This window comes from Anopheles nili, chromosome 3 (genome assembly GCF_943737925.1).
Source record: "Anopheles nili chromosome 3, idAnoNiliSN_F5_01, whole genome shotgun sequence".
NCBI classification, from domain to species: Eukaryota; Metazoa; Arthropoda; class Insecta; order Diptera; family Culicidae; genus Anopheles; species Anopheles nili.
The window spans coordinates 73,425,931-73,446,010 of record NC_071292.1 but is presented as its reverse complement, the minus strand read 5'-3'; the positions used below and the strand labels follow the sequence as shown (position 1 = coordinate 73,446,010).

General features: G+C 48.8%; 3 protein-coding genes across 3 annotated transcripts; all 3 read right to left on the bottom strand.

The window, feature by feature from the left end:
- Positions 1-355: 355 nt before the first annotated feature.
- Positions 356-1,399, bottom strand: LOC128725542 (integumentary mucin A.1-like). The gene has a single exon (XM_053819295.1). It carries the CDS (start codon positions 1,318-1,320, stop codon positions 427-429), a length of 894 nt encoding a protein of 297 aa, XP_053675270.1. The 5' UTR covers positions 1,321-1,399; the 3' UTR covers positions 356-426.
- Positions 1,400-3,586: 2,187 nt separating this feature from the next.
- LOC128725039 (mucin-2-like) lies at positions 3,587-4,408 on the bottom strand. Its single transcript, XM_053818758.1, has one exon. It carries the CDS (start codon positions 4,406-4,408, stop codon positions 3,587-3,589), a length of 822 nt encoding a protein of 273 aa, XP_053674733.1.
- Positions 4,409-16,799: 12,391 nt separating this feature from the next.
- Positions 16,800-18,982, bottom strand: LOC128725038 (uncharacterized). Its single transcript, XM_053818757.1, has 2 exons — positions 18,891-18,982; positions 16,800-18,543 (listed from the first exon to the last, which is right to left on the bottom strand). The coding sequence occupies exons 1-2, from the start codon at positions 18,980-18,982 to the stop codon at positions 16,800-16,802; spliced, it is 1,836 nt and encodes a 611-aa protein (XP_053674732.1).
- Between the last annotated feature and the right edge of the window lie 1,098 nt (positions 18,983-20,080).

The window sequence follows — 20,080 nt, the reverse complement described above, 5'->3', positions numbered from 1 at the left end:
CTGTTGCAAAGAACTGTTTTCCATCGTAGTAGACCACCGTGGAGGAGGAAGATGGGATGCTGCGCCATTTTCTTACCGCACACACTCGGTGCAACCTTGCCACAAGTTCATATTTCACAGGTTGTCCTTGTGTGGAAAGGTTAATGGGCGCGATATCATTCGGGCTCTCTCTCTCTCTCTCTCTCTCTCTCTCTCTCTCTCTCTCTCTCTCTCTGCCTCTCACGTATCCCTCATTTCCGTTCCAGATCGCTCAACACGCTGTCATCGGATGGAAGTGTCATCGGGTGTAATTAATCCACGCTAGTCCCATCCCTCCGAGCAATGCGGTGAGTGAAAATCGCTAACAATTGGGGCCAATATCATCCGGTATTTTTATTGATGAATTTCTGTGTGTGTGGGTGTGTCGTAAGGTATGCAATTCAACGTCTAGAACAGCTGGAAGAGGTTTTTCCGGGACACCAGGTACGAGACATCCTTCTTGGGCGGTGGCAGATAATCAATCGGTGGTGCTTGAGCTCGTGGAGGCAGATACTCGTTCGAGGGAGGTGGGCAGCTTGACGGAGCCGGCAAGTAGGACCTGTCAGGAGCGCAGGGTTGTGTCACCGTTGTCATCACAGGCACGGTCTGTGTCCGGGTGACAGTGGTCAACACCGGTGTAGCCGTTGTCCTGGTGACGGTTCGCGTTTCCGTCTCCGTGAAGTACTCGTAAACGGGTGTCGCTTCAACCACGGTAGAAGTGACGGTGTTGGTGCGTGTGACCGTGTTGGTACGTACGGCCGTGCTAGTGACGGTGTCGGTAAGGACCACCGGAGGTTGCGTCGTCGTAACGGTCCTCACAACCGTCGTAGGGACGATCTTCGTCGTGGCGGTCGTCTTGGTAGCCGTGACCGTGTCCGTACGAGTTTCCGTTTCCGTCTCGGTAAGGAACGCCGTTTCCGTTGATCGGGACGTCACCGTATTGGTACGCGTTTCCGTCCGCGTTGAGGTAACGGGTGGCAACGTTTGCGTGACCACATCCCGAACCACATTCGTGCTGACAACCGTGCTGCGACTCGTGACGGTGGTCGTTGTCGGAACGATCTGTGTCCGGAAGTCCGTGGACGTGCGCACATCCGTCTTGGTGATGGTGACAGGACGCGTCACCGTGGTAGTTTCCGGATTGCACGGTTCCGGCAATCCACACTGTGGCGTGTTGTAATGATACCCATCCGCAGCCGGGGTGGTATAGCTGTACCCATCAAACCTTGGGTTTGCTTCGACTCCTAGCAGCAATACCGCCGCCAGAACGCTAACCCCAACGATCACTAGCGCGTTCTTCATTTCACTTCAGCAAACACTCAAACGTCCCACAAAGCTGTCCTCACGGGGAAGGATCCTGGCTAGTCGTTTTTTGTTGTTGTTGTTGTTTGCACTACGCTACGGAGCGAACGTTTCAGCGCGTTTGTCACTTCGCACCGTACTGTCACCGGAATGCGCCAGAACGATCGGCTTTATATGGCTGATGTTGGGCAGAACCTGTCCTACTCGTCGGAGCTTGGTAGCATCCTTTCCTTTTGCGGTTGAGCCCGAACCGTGCGCGGATCGGGGTGGTGTTATATAAAACCGAATTCATCCGAGCCACCGAATCCCCCTAGCGGTTCGGTTGTTCGCTCGATCGCGATCGCGCGTTCGCGATTCACGCTTATGCCAGCAAACTGACCGTGTCAGCCTGCGAAAGCCTTGGTGGGCGATGATGTGCACATTATTAGCGGAGGCGTCTTAATGAGCGCCGTTCTGTCTGTACCGTTGGCGTGCCTTATCGTCGGATTAGTACCAACCCGCAAAAGCTTCGGCCAAGGTGGGCGACCCGGGCGGCAAATAAACATGATCCGCTGTCAATCGACTCCCGAAAGCGCATCCGATGTCATCGCGATCGAAAAACCTGATCACGAAAGTGAATCTGGGCGAGTGAAATCAACCGAATCGGCGGAGTGGTTGCTACGATCGCATACAATGTTTGACAAGCGTGACGTTGATCATCACGGTGATCGCGGTTTGACGGTTTGAGGATTCGGGTTGCATGCTAAATATGGCCAGATCCGGGCGGCCCTTTCTAAAACGCGAACGAAACCGTTCTAATTCTCATTCCCGTCACCTAGAGCACCGGTGCTGTACCTGTAATAATCGGTTGCGGAATCTTAGGGAGACCCTCTCGGTTCGGTTATCTAGATTCACAATCGGCATCTCTTTTCGCGCGTTTTTTTTTCTTCTGAACCGATTGCAGGATCCGGTTTTGTGGCCGGGTGGCAATGTCGGTTTCTTTTTCAACACCCGCGATAATTCTTCCCGAAATGACCCGACCGTGGTGGAGAGGTTGTCGGCTTGTCTGCACGCAGGATCTGAGATTTGGGAAACCACTCCTGAACTGGACGACTGGCTCCCATGGTGGGGAGTGTTCTTTTTCCATGAGCAGTTTTCCCCCACGCTGGAGGTGGTTAATTGTACGTCCAACCATCTGGTACTGGCACAAGAGGATCTCCATCTGGAGCCCGTGAGGAGTCTGGAACCTTGGAGCGGCATTCTTGCGTTGGGCGTTGCTGCTGCGCCCATGCGCGTTCTGCGGCCAAAACTGCGGCCGGTCATTGACGTCCGGGGGTTTTCCTTCTCTCTTTTATCCCTTACTTTTCGGGGGTATTATTCATAAAATCGCACTGCTCGTAGGAAGCCGCCTCTGGGAGGACCAGTTCCGTGGTCAGATGGCATTTGAAACCCGAACGTGCCAATATAAATGAGACGAAAAGCCACCTAAACTGCGCTCTAATTGCCGTTCAGGATTGGGATTCTGGGACGCGTAGGGATCGTTAAAAATGGTATCCAATGTGGTATCTTGGCATCGGTGGTATTTCAGCGTGGAACACAACTTTTGAGACGCCCCATTTTGACCGTTGCAAACTCAAACAATGCAGCAATATCTTCCCGAAACAACCGCGCCTCTGTGCTGCAAGTGTGAACGAAATCGTTTCTTTCCCTTTCGTCGCTTTTCAAAACGCACGACCCTTTCTTTCGCCAGTTGCCACGCCTGCGCACGGGTGCTCATAAATTATTCAAGATTAACCTTTCGTTCCGTGGTTTGACCGCCCCACGAGCAGAGATTCTGAACCCATGAGGAGGGGTATTCAATTCGTGTGTAATCTAATTTACGACAGACCACAAATTACGTGCGTTTGTTTTTGTCCATCTTCCTGTTCTCAACATTACCGTGGGTCGTTAGGAAAGATCGCTTATTGATGTATAAATAGTATCAGTATATTTTAAGGGGTAGTAGTTTCCGCTGTTTTCTCCTTTAGTGCTTGTTCGGTTGCACTTTCGGGGCGGCTTAATCGATCGGGGTTGCTCCCCGTTTCGATTCCATTTGGTGTGATTAAAGACAGTACTATTTCTATGCTCCCTCAGGCCGTAGTGATTCCTAAACTAATATATTACGTGTGTGTGTGTGTGTTTAGTTTCTCTTTTTCCATTATCACAATCATCACCCAGCCGGAAACACGGACAGGATGTACTCGCTGCTCTTTCGCCCTTTTTTGTTTTGCAAGGACGTGATCGCTTATCACTTGTCCGAGCACGTGCCACTCGAGAGGTTAAATTTGCACAGTATCCAGTTCATCAGATCCGACGGTGGTTGGCCACTGGCCGCAGATTGCCGATCGACGTAGATGATGTTAATGGCCGGCTGGGAAAGCTGATCTCCGTTGTCTGGGATCACTTCGTTGGATTCGAGCCGTTCATCGGAGAGCGGAAGTCGTGCAGGATCACCACCAGACGCACGCTTGATCGGTCCGGACTGCTGCTGGACGAAGGTGGAGATGAACGCACCCTGGTTGGGTTGCCGGACTACGGATGATCCGGCGGAGTTCGATTGCGGTGCGGATGGGAGCTGTGGGAGGTACTCCTTGGAGGGTGGATCCACCGGAAGGTAAGTATTTGGTGGTGGCGTCGGTGGTGGCAGATACGTGTTCGGCTGGCAGTAGGTCGTAGTCAGCAGAGAGGTGACAGTTGTGGGCTGAATTTCCGTCGTCGTGGACACCACGAAATCCGTCGAGGTGAACGTTACGTACGCGGTCGTAGTGTCCGTCAGAGTCTGTACGACTGGAGGCAGTGTCACGTAGGAAGTCTCGAATCGGGTGCTCGTTAGAGGAGGCAATGTTTGGGTTTGCGTAAGGAACGAGGTCGATACGATGGTCTGGTAGTCGGTGACAGTGCTGGTGCTCGGCAGGACGAGTGGACATTGTGGTGTGGTGTAGGTGTAGCCCTCGTTGAAGGGTTTCGAGGGTTTTGGGTAGTTGTAGCCTGTGAACGGGGCCGGTGTCGAAGGTTTGGCGTAGTTGTAACCATTCTGGAAACCTTGTTGTCCTGTGACAGAGGCCACCATACAGGCGGCAAACAGGAAGACTAGTGCGGGTGCCTTTGAAGGAGAAATTATGAGATAAAATGAAGAAAAAAAAGCGTAGACGGGTATCAATTTTTGTATGTTGATTTTGGATTCATCGAAACACACACACACAAGTAACCGCCACACCACAGGGACCATTTATCCTAAACCGATAGAATGGGAAATAGATTCTTCCCTATTAGTAGCACCATTGCTATGCTAATAGGGAAATAAAGTATCCCGCAGGGGAACCAGATCGTGGTTGGTTCTTCCCTTTTGGAAAGCCTGATTGAGATTCGCTTATCATCAATCTACCCTTTGAAGAGCAATGTCCTACGACAACCAGTTCTGGAGTTGTTGCCTTGATTTGCAAGTCAAAAATCCCTCCAGAACATCTTCTCCAAAAAGCGAGTGGCGTGTTGTCGAAATGTATCATACGATCGCGTAAGATCACTTTACGGCTTAGGTGACTCTCGCCACCATACCGTGGTGGGCGAAAGAACCCGAAACGCTCCCGGGGAGGCTAATTCGAAGATTCGATCGTCGCTCACGCACTCAAAAGTAGGGCCGATCTGGTTGCAGAACCTAAAAGAAGATCTAGTTTCGGGTTCCAACCGCTTGGAGAACGCAACGATGCTGCGCTATCACGGAAGGGCGTCGCAAATTTCGTAAGGCACCCCTTTTTTCCATAGCCCTTTGTTGGGGTAAGGCGTGTTGCACACACGCTCATGAATCTCTCGGACGTTGGCCGGTTAGCAAACGCTAAACGACGGGCCATCATCATCCATCACGTGGCCCGTTAATGTCGACGGTTTCGGTGAAAAACAATTCGTCAATCCATCAGGAGTGCCCCAGCAACCGATGGTGCCATCACCATCTCGTGATGGCCGTTGCCGTTGCTTCGTGAACTTTTCCAACCACCTCCCTGCATCAATCACGCAGATAGAGCAAGATGTTCTTAAATCACTTTGCATATCACGGAACGCACCACCGTCACAAAGGTGTGCCAGGATGAAGAGTTTTTCGAACGAATCGAGACCAGTTGCCGTGAGTTAGTGTCACTTGCCAACGGTCGTGCTTGTTTGGGTTCGATCACTTGATAATAACATTTAGTTTTCAATTACCATTTTAGCGATATTGAAAGGCTAGAGTTAGTAGCCACACTGCAATCTGGAAATGCACACCGAATCGCCGAATTCGTCGGTTCCAAACGTAGGGCACTAGATCACGTTTCACTTTCAACGGCGCTTCCACGTTTATGGGCAGAATTTTCCCGATCCCAATGCACTTTGCGTGAGGCAAGATCAAGACCCGAGAGAGCACCGACGCCGGGATGCGGTTGGCCGACAACTGAGCTACCCTGACCACGGTTGGGTTGGTTTTAATCAGCGATGGCCAACCTCCGGAGGCCCTGGAGGGTGTCTCTAGGTACCAGCGACGAAATGTGTGCGAATCGGGCCTCTCCCACTCGTTCTTCTGGCAGGCTCTTTGTGTGTACCATGCGCCCAACTACCGCACGGGTGAAGGGGCCACTTGACCGCTGCAACCGGGCGTGAAAACTCCAAAGCCACTCCACCTTCTATGGGGGAAAAGACCGTCGGTGCGGATTCACCGTCGGTTCGGCAGAGGCTTCTAATATTTCGATTTTATTGCCCATTGTTTTTTTTCCTTCTACCATTGCTTCTCCCGGCGACGGGAGCTATTGCGGGTTAGAGCTCCGGTCAGAATACGAACCAAGCGGATTATGAGTACTTATCTTCAGTGAGGTGCAAGAAGTTACCAAAAGAAGAAGAAATAAACAAACTTTAGTTTTTGGCTTTTGAGTCTGCACGAGCACGAGCCAGCTTAGTAACGCTTTGGCACGCTGGTATTTGAGTATTTTGTTTTTTGATGTTCAATTAATGTGTGATTTATTGGTCGTAATTGCGATCCGGCCCCCAGACAGTGGCTGCTCGCTGGTTCCCGCGATAGTTGAATAAGCGTTAAGGCATAATCCATGAGCACGAATTTGCTTTGCCCGACCGAAATTGAACCTAGAATATGCCCAAGATGCTTGTTATTACAATCTATATATTCTGCAGAGTCGTACTCTTGTAATCTAATACACGTTTGGGCGTTGGGAACCATTGCACTAATCATGCAACAAAGCGCACGTTTCACGATCACTGCGCCTTTTAGTCAACCCGTTAAGCCGGCTTATTTACACGGGAGTAGTGTGACGGAGTGAGATAAGAGCGTTGATTAAAATTCATCGATAAGACGCTCGGTCGTCTTGAGGCGAGCTTTATGAATGTTTCAACAGCTGCCAGCTACGGTGCGGTCAAGTGCAGCCGACCGATCACCCGTCACTCGTCGCTGAAAAAGGCACGTTTTTGCGCCCGGAAAGCATTCTTGACGTGCTCACCGATGTTGCCGTAATGGGGCCCAACATCCCCAACCGTGAGACAGTTTTTCTTCGCCCGCGTTGGATGTAAATTTTCGTCGTGGAAAAGCTCACTTTCATGCGTTCCCGCGTACCACCTTCAAATGACCTTGGACGGAAGGTGTGCCCCCGGTGAAGATTTGTCAATCCGAACTCAACCAATCTCAACCAGAGCAGGTAGGAGATCCTCTCGTGTATGTTTGCCCGTCCAGAACGAATGCGGTACATTAATCACGGAATCAGCGGAACGAAGCGTGTCAGAACAAACGATTGGGAGGGTCCTCAGCTAACACGTAGGCTATGGTGTCATCCATTTGGCACGATTTGGGATTGCCCACGACGCCCACCGGTGGTTTGTGGAACAGGAAGTTTTGTGTATTCTCTTCCGTGTCGTGTTTTATTTAAGTGCGAACATTTTCCCATCCCGTGCGGGAGGCACAGCTGGTTAGGGGGAATATTTCGAGCGAGGGGATGTGCTTCTTGGCTCGTGATAGAAATTAATTTTACAAATCACGGAACACCGAGGGAAGGATCCACAATTTGGACAACAAACAAGAGTACAAACGACGTGCCAGCTTATTCATATTCATGTGAAATTATTCGAAGTGCGGGAAGAAACGCACTAAACCGATCTGCCGGTTGCATTGTTCACTTCCTGGTTTTATGATCGCGTTGCGGGTGGTGCGAGAGCGACTGGAACTGGAACGGCAAAGATGACATGATTCTTCTGTGCCACGAAACAGTGCAGCTTTGACACAAGGTGGAGTCCATCCGTCGTGAAAATTGGCGCAAAAATATGAACCCAACCGCGACACGGCCATTGTTTGTCCAAATGCACCTTTTGCGTGCTGAACCTAGCAGAAGACCTTGGGTTAGAGGACTCGTTTTTGCGAACCTTCATCTGCATTAGAACCCCTGGAGACGTCGGTGGGTTCGAAGCCCAAAAGCACGAGAGATGTCTCTCCGATGACCATTGTCCTGCCATCGGTCAGGGACCGGTTGGCGGTAGATTTGCAGAGCCACGTGCAATTAAACCGTTTCACATGGTTCCACATTTAAATTGGGCCACCGTTAGACGCAATCGGTGGGGGATCTCAAACCAAAAGCAACGACGATGGCGACTGCAGCCGATGGTCCGTAAATCAGCGTGAATGTTTGCCAAACTGCTGCAGCGCCTCCACGACAGGCTAATGGTTGGTGACGGGTCCCGGTTAGTTGGAAGGGGAGAAAATGGTTGCTTTAGGAAAAATTGAACCCACCACCATTCACAAGCTTGAGCTTTAATTTTTCAGTTTCAGTGCATTTTGTTTCAGTGTTTTGTCTATTAAAATTTGCTCGGAGCCCTTGGTTGGGTGTGACTAATTTCTTCAACCATCGGTGAGGTTTCATCGCGTCCGATAACATCGTCGCCATTCCCGGTGACGGAGACGAGTATCGGTCCACCAGGATTAGTGGAGCTACAATAGCGAATGGAAGCGATAAGATCGGAAGGTGGTGAAATGACGCAAACACACGATGAAACCTGCGACTGGTGGTCAAATGTTGCATAGGTGACGACGGTCTAGCGAGCACTGTTGCTGTTAATTATTAATTAGCCGCAAAATGGGCCCCTTTTTATCGTGGGAAAAAAAGAAACCTACTCCACGATGGGACGGCGATAGCAGGGATATATGAATATTATATCGCCTCGTATGAAATAGTTTGCCAATCGTCAGTGTGGAAAGCTCTTCATGCAGTCCTTTTAGGGTAATTTATCGAATGAAATTTAAGGCCGCAAAATAAGCTTTTAAGACATCTTTCTTTAAAAATGTTGCCCTCAATTGTTGACAGAATGTACAGGTTATTATCTAAACACCTAGATCTCATTTTCGGGTTATGCACTAAACGCTCTAAATGCTCTATCTTTGCTTTATCTTCTCACCACAGCAACGCTCCAACCACGGCAGAGAGAAAGACTTCATCACAAGCGACGAACCTTCGCAGACCATCACTTACCGATCCGCGCAGTGCCACCCCCAACCTAACGGACGTCCAGAGCTAATCAAATATGTTAAATCAAAAACCTCCCCGTCTGTTCCATTTCACGGCCAGCGGCGGCGGCATTGCGACTACGCGGTGCGCTGGAATTTAATTTGACCGTCAGCTAATTTAACTGCGCCGGCAAACAATCATCCAAAGTAAGTAAACCGAAAACAGATAGCAAATGTCCTCCCCCCCCCCCCTCCCCTCCCACACAGCAACAAAACACAATACCTACCGATGGTTTTGGTTCAAGCGAACGGTCATAACTTAAAGCTACCCTGGAAGACCAGGGCCAAAAGTACACCGACGCTCTTTAACCGGCTCGTTTCGGAAAATTTTCGATCGTAAACGGGGTAGTATTTTTTACCCGTCCAGTAACCCTCCCTACCATAGGTTGAGTGGGTTGGTGTTTTTTTTTGCCTCCGAGTTTTTCCGCTTGCATTTCCCGCGGTGGTTGAAAATCGCGCCACGCCGCCTTCGAAGCATAAACGGCTAGACGATCGTAAACAAACGGAACTCAATCAACCGCGTGTAAGCGTGCACGCGCGCCTCCATTTTGTGTTCACATCCTCGGGAAGGAGCCGGTGTAGGTGGTAGCACCCTCTCTTGCACCAACGGTGCTGTCCGTTGGATGAATGGCAATAAACCGAAGCCTCACCGGAGTATGGAGGGCGCAGCGTTTAATTAACACTTCGTTTGTGGCATCCCCTGAGGCAAACGATTTCGGTTGTTTTTCCCTCGCTTTTCTTGATCTCTCTCTCTCTCTCTCTCTCTCTCTCTCTCTCTCTCTCTCTCTCGCTCACACACACTCTGGTTGGTTGGGAGGTATTTTATCGATTAACCTCAGCTACCGAGCTAGCTTTTGGCATCTATCGAGCAATCTCACAGCATCCTATCTGGATGTAGATTGTGTGCCTTTGTGTATGCGAATTTGAATACAAACTTTAATCCACGTCCTCGTCGATTGCGCGTGAGGCATCGTTTTTCGGTGGAAATTATTCAAAGCCTTGAAGGCGCGTTTGCTGCATCGAAAGTGGTATGGATTGCGAGTCACTGAGGAGGTCGATTGGGCCGATCGGTCGGTGTTGACGTCGAGCCAGTGGCCAGTGTGACCGAAAGAACATCGGCTGGCCACACGGCGGATGCCTGGGAAAACTCCCAGCACGGCCGGGGTGTGCGAGCCTTTCTAAAATATTCTTGCAAATTGCACCAGCCTTTTTAGCCGCAGTGGTTCATGGTCAAAAAGTGGGGAAAACCCCCTTCGCAGTGGTGGATTGTGCATTTTTCGTTGGCTGCAGTAAAAGACGTTTTTCCTCCGTGACTCAATTCCTCGTACTATGGTGCGGTGAACTTGCCGGGCATATATGGGTATTTCCCGAGTGATTCGAGTGATTGAGGGAATACTTCGAATCCCCAACGTGCGTCAGCCTTGCCATTGGGATGGTAATGAGAAAGAACCTTCAGTTCGATCTTCTTCAGTTATGTCACAAGCAATGGCACATTCACTTCACAAAAAGAGATGTCTAGCTTCTGAAAACCGCCGAACGAACGTGTTAACCTTCTGCATCCATTTAACTGCTTTTCATCGTTATTTTCTCTCATTTTTTGCAGCTAAATTGCGAATCATCATCACCCGTGACACCCGTGGCTCGACATCCCCATCATCATCCCGGTGGATTGAATTCGTTTCGGAGCGTCGCCAACGTGGGATAAGAAAACCGGTCAACCTGCCAGCCGGATTGGCGGAAAATGCAAATTTATGCGACCCCCGGCTTCCATACAGAACCCTCATCGAGCTTTTTGGGCGACAAAATCGAGCATCCCGTCCACTCACAGCGTGACTCACGCTCACATATGCCACTCGGTGGTTCTTCCCTAACGGACCAAGAACCAGAACATCCAGCGTCCAATTTTCATCGTCCCGGTTATTTTTAACCCTCCTAGGGGTCTTTTTTCGCGATCGCGAATAATCCCCCTCCTAGCATCCCGGGAACGATCAGAACTGGTGGGCGGACGGACACACGGACGACCACGGACGGGTGTCAATAGCCTTCTGCGACGGCGCACTATCGTCGATTAATTTATCTTCCATTCGACCGCGTGTCCTCCCGTCGACGACGTTGGGTTTTCGTTTTTATGAATGCAGGAAACATCATCAATGAACTGGCAAGACCCGGTCCGACGCTGGAGGCCATCGAAACAAAACCAAAACGATCCGTGTGATTTAAACGCGACGTGATGACCATCCGACGGAGGATGAGACGAATTAAATGGAATGGAATGGGAATCACTCCCCACGGTGGAACGATGAATCTGCACCGTACGATGCACCACGAGACGATGCAGACGATGCATCTTTTGCACCGTAGGCCGGTTTGGAGGGATCCGGAAATTCGATTGGACAACAAAAAGAAGGCAATCTCCAGCGATGCGATGGTAAAGAAAACGAAAAACAAAAGCACACCCGCGCCGTGTCACCGATGGCCGGTGGTGATAATAATAATGCTGTACGCCTTTTTTTTTTAGTCAGTGGCCTTGCGATCGCGAATCCCGAAGCTTGGAATATGGACATCCTGCGCGCGCGTTGGAAGATCATAAATCAAACAGACCCGGAGCCTTTTGGGTACGGGTGTTGCGTGCCGCTTTTATCCTGTGCCGCTGGGTTCAAGGTTCGAGTGACCGGATTCCGGTGAATCTGCGTGCGGATGCGCTCCCGAAGGCTAGCACCCGGTGGCAGTGTGGACGGAGGTCAACCGTTGACAATCGATCGAGTTGAGATAGGGGTTGAATATGCCGAAAGGGTTGACAAACGAGGTTGGCACCAGACACCCCCTGCGTTGCGTTGGGTCCAGCAAGGTTTCATCATTCTTGTATCGAGAGAACAGTACTGCAGTTAAGGTTAAGGCGTATTTTTTACTTGCGGATGCGAAATTTAGAGATTTAATTATTAAAATAGCATTAAGAGAGTAGCTGGAAGTTGCGCCAAGCTTACGCCCATTTGAGGCAGAAGATCGATGATCACGGTTTCGGTTGGGTGTCCTTGCAACCGTGCGCGGCCTTGTCGAACGTAAATGCGGATGAAACGGTTTAAAAACGGTGCTAAAATGAACATATTTTAATGGGTTTTATAATCTCCAAGATGCCAACGATACGACGTCGGCTAGCTGAAGATTGATATCTATCCGGCAGTAAATGGTTATTTTTATTTCATCCTAAAGTTAACCTGAGGCCGTGAATTTCAACCGTAGATTGTGCGTACTTAAAAGGGTGTGGACCTTTGTTTGGGCTACAGCCTGCGGAAATGCCCTACTCGACGGTGGCTAGGGTCCAAATAAGGCAATCCGTGCCATGTAAAAAATGATACACCTCACAAACTACTCCGTAATTAATGGTGTTATGTTGTAGCACAAGACGATAGAATCTGTTTAGTTGAGGGAACGATTCAGCTTGATTGAACGAAGGTAATGGCTAGCAAATGACGCTAAAAGTCTGAAAAACGATGTTGAGATAGTAGATTTTACATTGCTAATAAAACGGATAAATCTCCTTTAAATTTACTACGCGACGTAAAATAAACGAAATGTACATTTTTGTAATTTTTTACAATTTTCTTACTCAATAAAGTAATCAAATATCGAAATGCATCTAAACGCTTGTTTGAAATTATTTCGCCCGTGTAGACACTCCCTAAAATGGACGGACACTTTGAAGTCGGCAAAATTACAAAATCGGCCGTCAAAGTACCAGGAGAGCATGCGCTCAGGGGGTAGACTTTGAGCGTTCTAGGAGTGCGTGCAGTGGGTCGAGCGTTCTACGAGTGCGTGCAGCTGGTCAGGCGTGCGTGCAGTGGGTTGGAGGTTCGTGCAGTAGGTTAAGCGTGCGTGCAGTAGGTTGAGCGTGCATGCAATGGGTTTAAAGTGCGTGCAGTAGATTTATTTTATTTTCTGCGTTTATTAACCCCTTCACAGTTTTGCCCGAGCAGTTCTCGGGCACATTGAGCGTGCATCTACCGATTTGTTCGAGCAGTGATCGGGCAGTTTGGATTAACTTCTTCACAGTCCTTCAGTTTTGAAAAAAAGGGTAAAAAAATGTCCGTGTCTGGTGGGCATTTCCTTTCATCAAAAAATTTAAGTAGTTTATAAAAAATTTACGATTTAAACATAAAAGTAAAAAATCACAACACATTTCATGGAGAATCTATGCATGCTTATAAATAATGAAGCAATAATAAATGCACGTTTGCATGCAACAATTGCACAAAAATCAAGCCCCTCGTGGCGCACGCTGCTTATCGGGAAGATTTCGAGAACGGATTTTGAACGCCAAAATCGCCAAAGTTGAAATCGCGAGTAACAGGAAATCATGCGTCGAAGAGGTTACAAGCACCAGCTGTTATCCAAATGTTATCGGTACATATTGCCGATCTTTCTGGCACATGACAATCAGCATCCCATCTCGTTTGCGTTCGTTTGCTATCGATCGGATTATTCTACGCACACTGTAGGATCTTATTGAGTGTCGTATCTTGCCGGTCATAATTCGGTCGCAGTATTTTGCCGATCATAATAAATTGTGTGACAACGTACATAAAAAGCTTTTTCGATACAAAACAAAACAACAAACTGTGTGCGATAAATTTATGTTATTTAAACCACTGTTCTCCATATCATTGAGCATCTTTTTATCACAAAACTATATGAAAATAGCTGGATTATCAAACACGGTGTCCAGCTAGCACGCATCACTCCATAGTGCAGCCAATGGTCATCTCCCACGCTCGTCAGATAAAAAATATAGTAGCTTGTCCTTGTTGCGCTCACGTGCTGCTTCCGTTATCCGAAATAGTAATCGTCAAGCCCATGCCGCACGTTTTTTATCAACAGTGCCAAATGTGGCGTCGTCGCGCGTGTTTCTTACACACGTGGATTTCAGATTACGTGGCGCACACTGCTTGCTTGCTAATCGGGAAGATTTCGAGAACGGATTTTGAACGCCAAAATCGCCAAAGTTGAAATCGCGAGTAACAGGAACTCATGCGTCGAAGAGGTTACAAGCACCAGCTGTTATCCAAATGTTATCGGTACATATCGTCGATCTTTCTGGCGCACGATAATCAGCATCCCATCTCGTTTGCGTTCGTTTGCTATCGATCGGATTATTCTACGCACACTGCAGGATCTTATTGAGTGTCGTATCTTGCCGGTCATAATTCGGTCGCAGTATTTTGCCGATCATAATAAATTGTGTGGCAACGTACATAAAAAGCTTTTTCGATACAAAACAAAGCAACAAACTGTGTGCGATAAATTTATGTTATTTAAACCACCGTTCTCCACATCATTGAGCATCTTTTTATCACAAAACTATATGAAAATAGCTGGATTATCAAACACGGTGTCCAGCTAGCACGCATCACTCCATAGTGCAGCCAATGGTCATCTCCTACGCTCGTCAGATAAAAAATATAGTAGCTTGTCCTTGTTGCGCTCACGTGCTGCTTCCGTTATCCGAAATAGTAATCTTCAAGCCCATGCCGCACGATTTTATATCAGCAGTGCCAAATGTGGCGTCGTTGCGCGTGTTTCTTACGCACGTGGATTTCAGATTACGTGGCGCACACTGCTTGCTTGCTAATCGGGAAGATTTCGAGAACGGATTTTGAACGCCAAAATCGGCAAGGTTGAAATCGCGAGTAACAGGAAATCATGCGTCGAAGAGGTTACAAGCACCAGCTGTTATCCAAATGTTATCGGTACATATCGTCGATCTTTCTGGCACATGACAATCAGCATCCCATCTCGTTTTCTCTCATTTGCTATCGATCGGATTATTCTACGCACACTGTAGGATCATATTGAGTGTCGTATCTTGCCGGTCATAATTCGGTCGCAGTATTTTGCCGGTCATAATAAATTGTCTGCCTGCATATATTAAATACGTTTCTGATACAAAACAAAGTAACAAACGGTGATCATTGCTTGCACTATGGAGTGATGCGTGCTAGTTAGACGTCGTGTTTGATCAACCCGCTATTTTCATATAGTTTTGTGATAAAAAAAAAGCTCAATGATATGGAGAACGGTGGTTTAAATAACATAAATTTATCGCACACAGTTTGTTGCTTTGTTTTGTATCGAAAAAGCTTTTTATGTACGTTGCCACACAATTTATTATGATCGGCAAAATACTGCGACCGAATTATGACCGGCAAGATACGACACTCAATAAGATCCTACAGTGTGCGTAGAATAATCCGATCGATAGCAAATGAGAGAAAACGAGATGGGATGCTGATTGTCATGTGCCAGAAAGATCGGCAATATGTACCGATAACATTTGGATAACAGCTGGTGCTTGTAACCTCTTCGACGCATGATTTCCTGTTACTCGCGATTTCAACCTTGCCGATTTTGGCGTTCAAAATCCGTTCTCGAAATCTTCCCGATTAGCAAGCAAGCAGTGTGCGCCACGTAATCTGAAATCCACGTGCGTAAGAAACACGCGCAACGACGCCACATTTGGCACTGCTGATATAAAATCGTGCGGCATGGGCTTGAAGATTACTATTTCGGATAACGGAAGCAGCACGTGAGCGCAACAAGGACAAGCTACTATATTTTTTATCTGACGAGCGTAGGAGATGACCATTGGCTGCACTATGGAGTGATGCGTGCTAGCTGGACACCGTGTTTGATAATCCAGCTATTTTCATATAGTTTTGTGATAAAAAGATGCTCAATGATGTGGAGAACGGTGGTTTAAATAACATAAATTTATCGCACACAGTTTGTTGCTTTGTTTTGTATCGAAAAAGCTTTTTATGTACGTTGCCACACAATTTATTATGATCGGCAAAATACTGCGACCGAATTATGACCGGCAAGATACGACACTCAATAAGATCCTGCAGTGTGCGTAGAATAATCCGATCGATAGCAAACGAACGCAAACGAGATGGGATGCTGATTATCGTGCGCCAGAAAGATCGACGATATGTACCGATAACATTTGGATAACAGCTGGTGCTTGTAACCTCTTCGACGCATGAGTTCCTGTTACTCGCGATTTCAACTTTGGCGATTTTGGCGTTCAAAATCCGTTCTCGAAATCTTCCCGATTAGCAGCGTGCGCCACGAGGGGCTTGATTTTTGTGCAATTGTTGCATGCAAACGTGCATTGATTATTTTTTCATTATTTATAAGCATGCATAGATTCTCCATGAAATGTGTTGTGATTTTTTTCTTTTATGTTTAAATCGTAAAATTTTTATAAACTACTTAAATTTTTTGATGGAAGGAAATACCTACCAAACACTGACAATTTGTTGACCCTTTTATCAAAACTGAGGGACTGTGAAGGGGCTATTATCGTTTCTTTCGAATTTTTATGTCATCAATTTCTTATCATAAACAATTTTTGTGTTTTAACAAATGTATTTATTATTCAACAAAGTAAATTATTACGAATCTATGTATCATATGCTGGGGAAACTTTTAATACATATTTTAAGGAATACGCAACATGAGATGTTTTCCAATGAAAAACAGCTATTGCATGCATTTTATAACCTTTCGCTAATTGCTTTTCGCTCATCCAATAACCTGAACGTTTGGATATAAATAAAAAGTAAAGCATTAAGCAGTGTAACGAACTTAGAGGTGCAGCAAAGTTTCCTGGGTCGTTCGCATGAAAGCAGTAAGCTTATGTTAAAGAGCGACTTTTCCTAACAACTTCTACAATAATGGTTTCTTCTGTTTCTTGTGTCACTAAAGAATTATCCTACTCATAAACATGTAACGTGCGCTAGGCACTCATTATTATGTTCCACGCAACAAACAGCTCGTTACAAAAACGGTTAATGCACATACTCCCAGCCTACTGTTCGAACATCTCTCGCCTTCCTGATCCCGATCCCGGTATCCTTAGCAACCAGCGCTCGGTATCCTTTCACGATAGTCCGACGTTCCACAGTCTCCCGGTGCGTTCGTCACTCGTCCACCTGCTGAACGACGGTACCGGTGGTGGCGGATTGCGTCCGAGCGGCACGTGATCGAAGTTAATGCGCGTTGGAATCTCGATCGATTTGAGCACCTCTACCGTGGGGGTTACGGATTCGGGTGGCCGCAGAATGCTCGCCGGTTGATCCTTCCCCGACAACTCGCCCACGTTCAGTTCGATCGATTCGCCCGATCCACTCGGTGCCAAAGTGGTCGTTGTCGTCGTTGTAATGGTCGCTGGTTCCGTAGTTTCGGTCGTGCCAGATTTTCGTCCAGCCACCAGCGAAAGCGTTGGCCGTGGGTAGATGTTGAAGTGCACCATCAACCGGCCCGGTTGAAAGCCGGATCCAATGAAGGGCGCAGAGTACGCGGGCACTCGAACCGGCTGCGGGTACACCCGGCCTTCCTTGCGGTAGTAGTTTTCACCCTCGTACTCGTCGCTTCCCGCCTGCCCGAATCCGATTCCTGGTCGGTATGGTGCCCGTGCGGCCAAACGTTGCTGATACGGGGTCAACTGCGCGAAGGACTGCTCTCCCGTCCACTGTCCGCGGTAGGGCGGGATCGTGCGATACGGGAACCGAGGACGTTGCCGGTTCCGTTGGTTCTGTTGGTGCGTACCCTTCGATGGAACTCCACCACCCATGGGCATTGGTTCCAGGTTGAGCATCACGGAGAAGGGCATCCCCTGGACAGGCCAACCTTCCGGCATCTCGTCGTCTGCTTGCGGTGCGAATCGGAACTGCTCCGTGGCCAACAGATTTACCTCGCTCGGATTCTGTGGTTTGAAGTTGTACAACCGGTCCGGTTGCAGCTGTTGGTTAATGAGCTGGGGTGCCTGCAGCCGGACCTCACGTGGACGTTGTGAGGCTGCACCGAACAACGTCGTGATGTCACCGTTCTTCCGCGGATGCCGATAAATGCCGCTGAACTTGATGCGGTGGTTCGGGTGAACCGGATGTCCAAATTCGGCCGGTTGTGGTGACGCTAGATACGGGTAACTGTAGTACAGCTGCTGCTGTTGTTCCTGCTGCTGTTGCGTGCGTTTGGCCATCGTGAGCTGCCGGATGAGCTCCTGCACGTTAGCCGACGACCAATCGGCGGTGGAAAGCGCTTTAGCGGATCGGTTTCCTCGGGGCATTGGACGGAATCCAACCGGCACGACGTTCGGTAATCCGTGCGATGGAAGCGTTTGCAGCTGGAAAGGTTTCGGCTCGGAGACAAAAGCATCCCGGCGTTGGGCCGAGGCAATCTCATCCTCACCGGAAGCCCACTGAGGAGCTACAGCCGATGAAGGTGGTCTCAGGAAGCGAGCTGGAAGCAACACCAACCGATCCTGACCGACGGTAACGGCTTCACGTTGCTCATCGCCGTCGTAAAATCGAAGTCGCCGGGGACGATTCACCGGAATTGGGTCGGATCGGTGCGGATCATCTGCTTCACCGGATCCGTTCGCAGGATTTCCAGCGGAAAGTGGCGTCGTAAGGACGGTGTTGTACCCACCGGCACTCGGTTCGATGGCTGTTTCGTTGCCAAAACTCGATTCGATCACCAGTTGGCGTGATCGACGGTCTGCCTCGTGCACGATCATGAACAGCGTGAAAAAGGCGACGAACGCCATCGCCAGGATACTGTAGAGGGCGATCTTCCTGTGTTGGTGATTCGGTTTTCGCAACACATCCTTCGGTGATTCGTACCTACGGCGAGAAATGAAGAAGGCCGAAAGGTGGCGTGTTAATGAGAGGGGTTGTTTTTCCGCCATCAGCGCTTTCGCGCAGCTACTCGTTGCACATGAAGGTCGCTCGTTGCGGTGCACGCTATTTGGGATGATGCTTAACGATCAGCTTTCGAAAACGCACCGTACCGTGATGCCATGACTGCACCGATGCACAAAGAACGATAAACGAGTTGAGAAATAGTATCAAAGGAAAAACGAACAGTCTCATTTGAAGATATCTCATAAAAACGCGCTTGAATGACACCACACTATGAGTTAAACGAAAATTTAGCTTTAAAATCACGATCAAATAGAACATTAACGCACCTGTAGACGGCACCAAGCTGCGATAACCAGTTGTTGCTGTACGCCTTCACGAAGCCGTGGCCCGTGCCAGTGAGCTTTCTCTCGTTGAACATTTTCCGATCGTGTTTTCAGCGTGTGTTTTACCTCGTCCACGAGTAAAAGTCCTGCAGGCGATGTTATTATGTCCTGCGTTTGAAATTTTTCTGGCCAATCCAAGTTGGCGCCACCTCCAACAACATGACAGGGGACACCAAAAACGCGCGTTCCACGGAGGACCTATTTCAGCCGATTCATCGCCACCCGTACGTGTTCACCGTCGTCGCGAAACTGTCACCAGCACGATCCGCAATTTGAACCGCAAGTCTTGAAACGGAGCGTGGGCACGCTTGCACATACCAAGAAGACGCACCCGTCGGGGAGATGTAAATCACGGGCGCGTCGATATGGGCCGCGTGACTTACTTGTCAAACGCACCCTTCTCTTTCATTGTAAGCACGAGGGGTGCACTATCGCTCGAAAGGTGAGTACTCAAAGAAAAGCCGCCAGCTACCGCTAACAGTAGAGCGCTACCTTGTGTTACTGCCATTAACTTCCCGGCTTGCTTGGATTGCGCTTTTCCCGCCAGCACGGCTACGCTTTCCAACCCATTGCCGGTGACAAACGGAAGGCACTGTTGCTTCCGGTCTCTCGACACACCCCTACGGCTTTATCACGCTCTCGATCGTCTGCTAGATCGTCGGGGGTTTTGAGGTGACATTTCCATCTGCCAACACCCGGGACTCGTTGTAAGAGACCGTGAAGCGAGTAATTACCGTCGGTAGCCTGCAACTGGGCCCGGAATCGTCGAGCGCAACCACCACTGGCATGATGTCGGAAGTGGCACTCTGGAGGAAGATCTCCAACGTACGTGAGGCGGACTGAGTCGGAATGTTTGTTTTACGCACCTCCCAACACCCTGGCACAAAGCAAATTGCTTTGATTTACACACTCTGCCACAAGAACACGGAGTGATTTGAAATCAAAAAATTGGCCCTACACCGGGCTCTTTCGTGTCCATTGTTTAGAGTAGCTTTCGGTTTCTTCGGCGGGTGTACTACTGGCGAGTTTTAAGCGAATCCTACAACGAAACAAATTGTGAAGAGGCGTTCATGCATGCTCCCGCGTGACATCAATCTTTTGCCGTTTACTTGCCTGCTGCCGCTCAGACCACC

Excerpts from the sequence above, each read along its gene's own strand:
- LOC128725542 (XM_053819295.1), bottom strand. The coding sequence starts at position 1,320 with ATGAAGAACGCGCTAGTGATCGTTGGGGTTAGCGTTCTGGCGGCGGTA.
- LOC128725038 (XM_053818757.1), bottom strand. The coding sequence starts at position 18,982 with ATGTTCAACGAGAGAAAGCTCACTGGCACGGGCCACGGCTTCGTGAAG. Across the intron at positions 18,544-18,890 it reads CAGCTTGGTGCCGTCTACAG|GTACGAATCACCGAAGGATG; the intron begins GTGCGTTAATGT and ends TTCTCGCCGTAG.
- LOC128725039 (XM_053818758.1), bottom strand. The coding sequence starts at position 4,408 with ATGGTGGCCTCTGTCACAGGACAACAAGGTTTCCAGAATGGTTACAAC.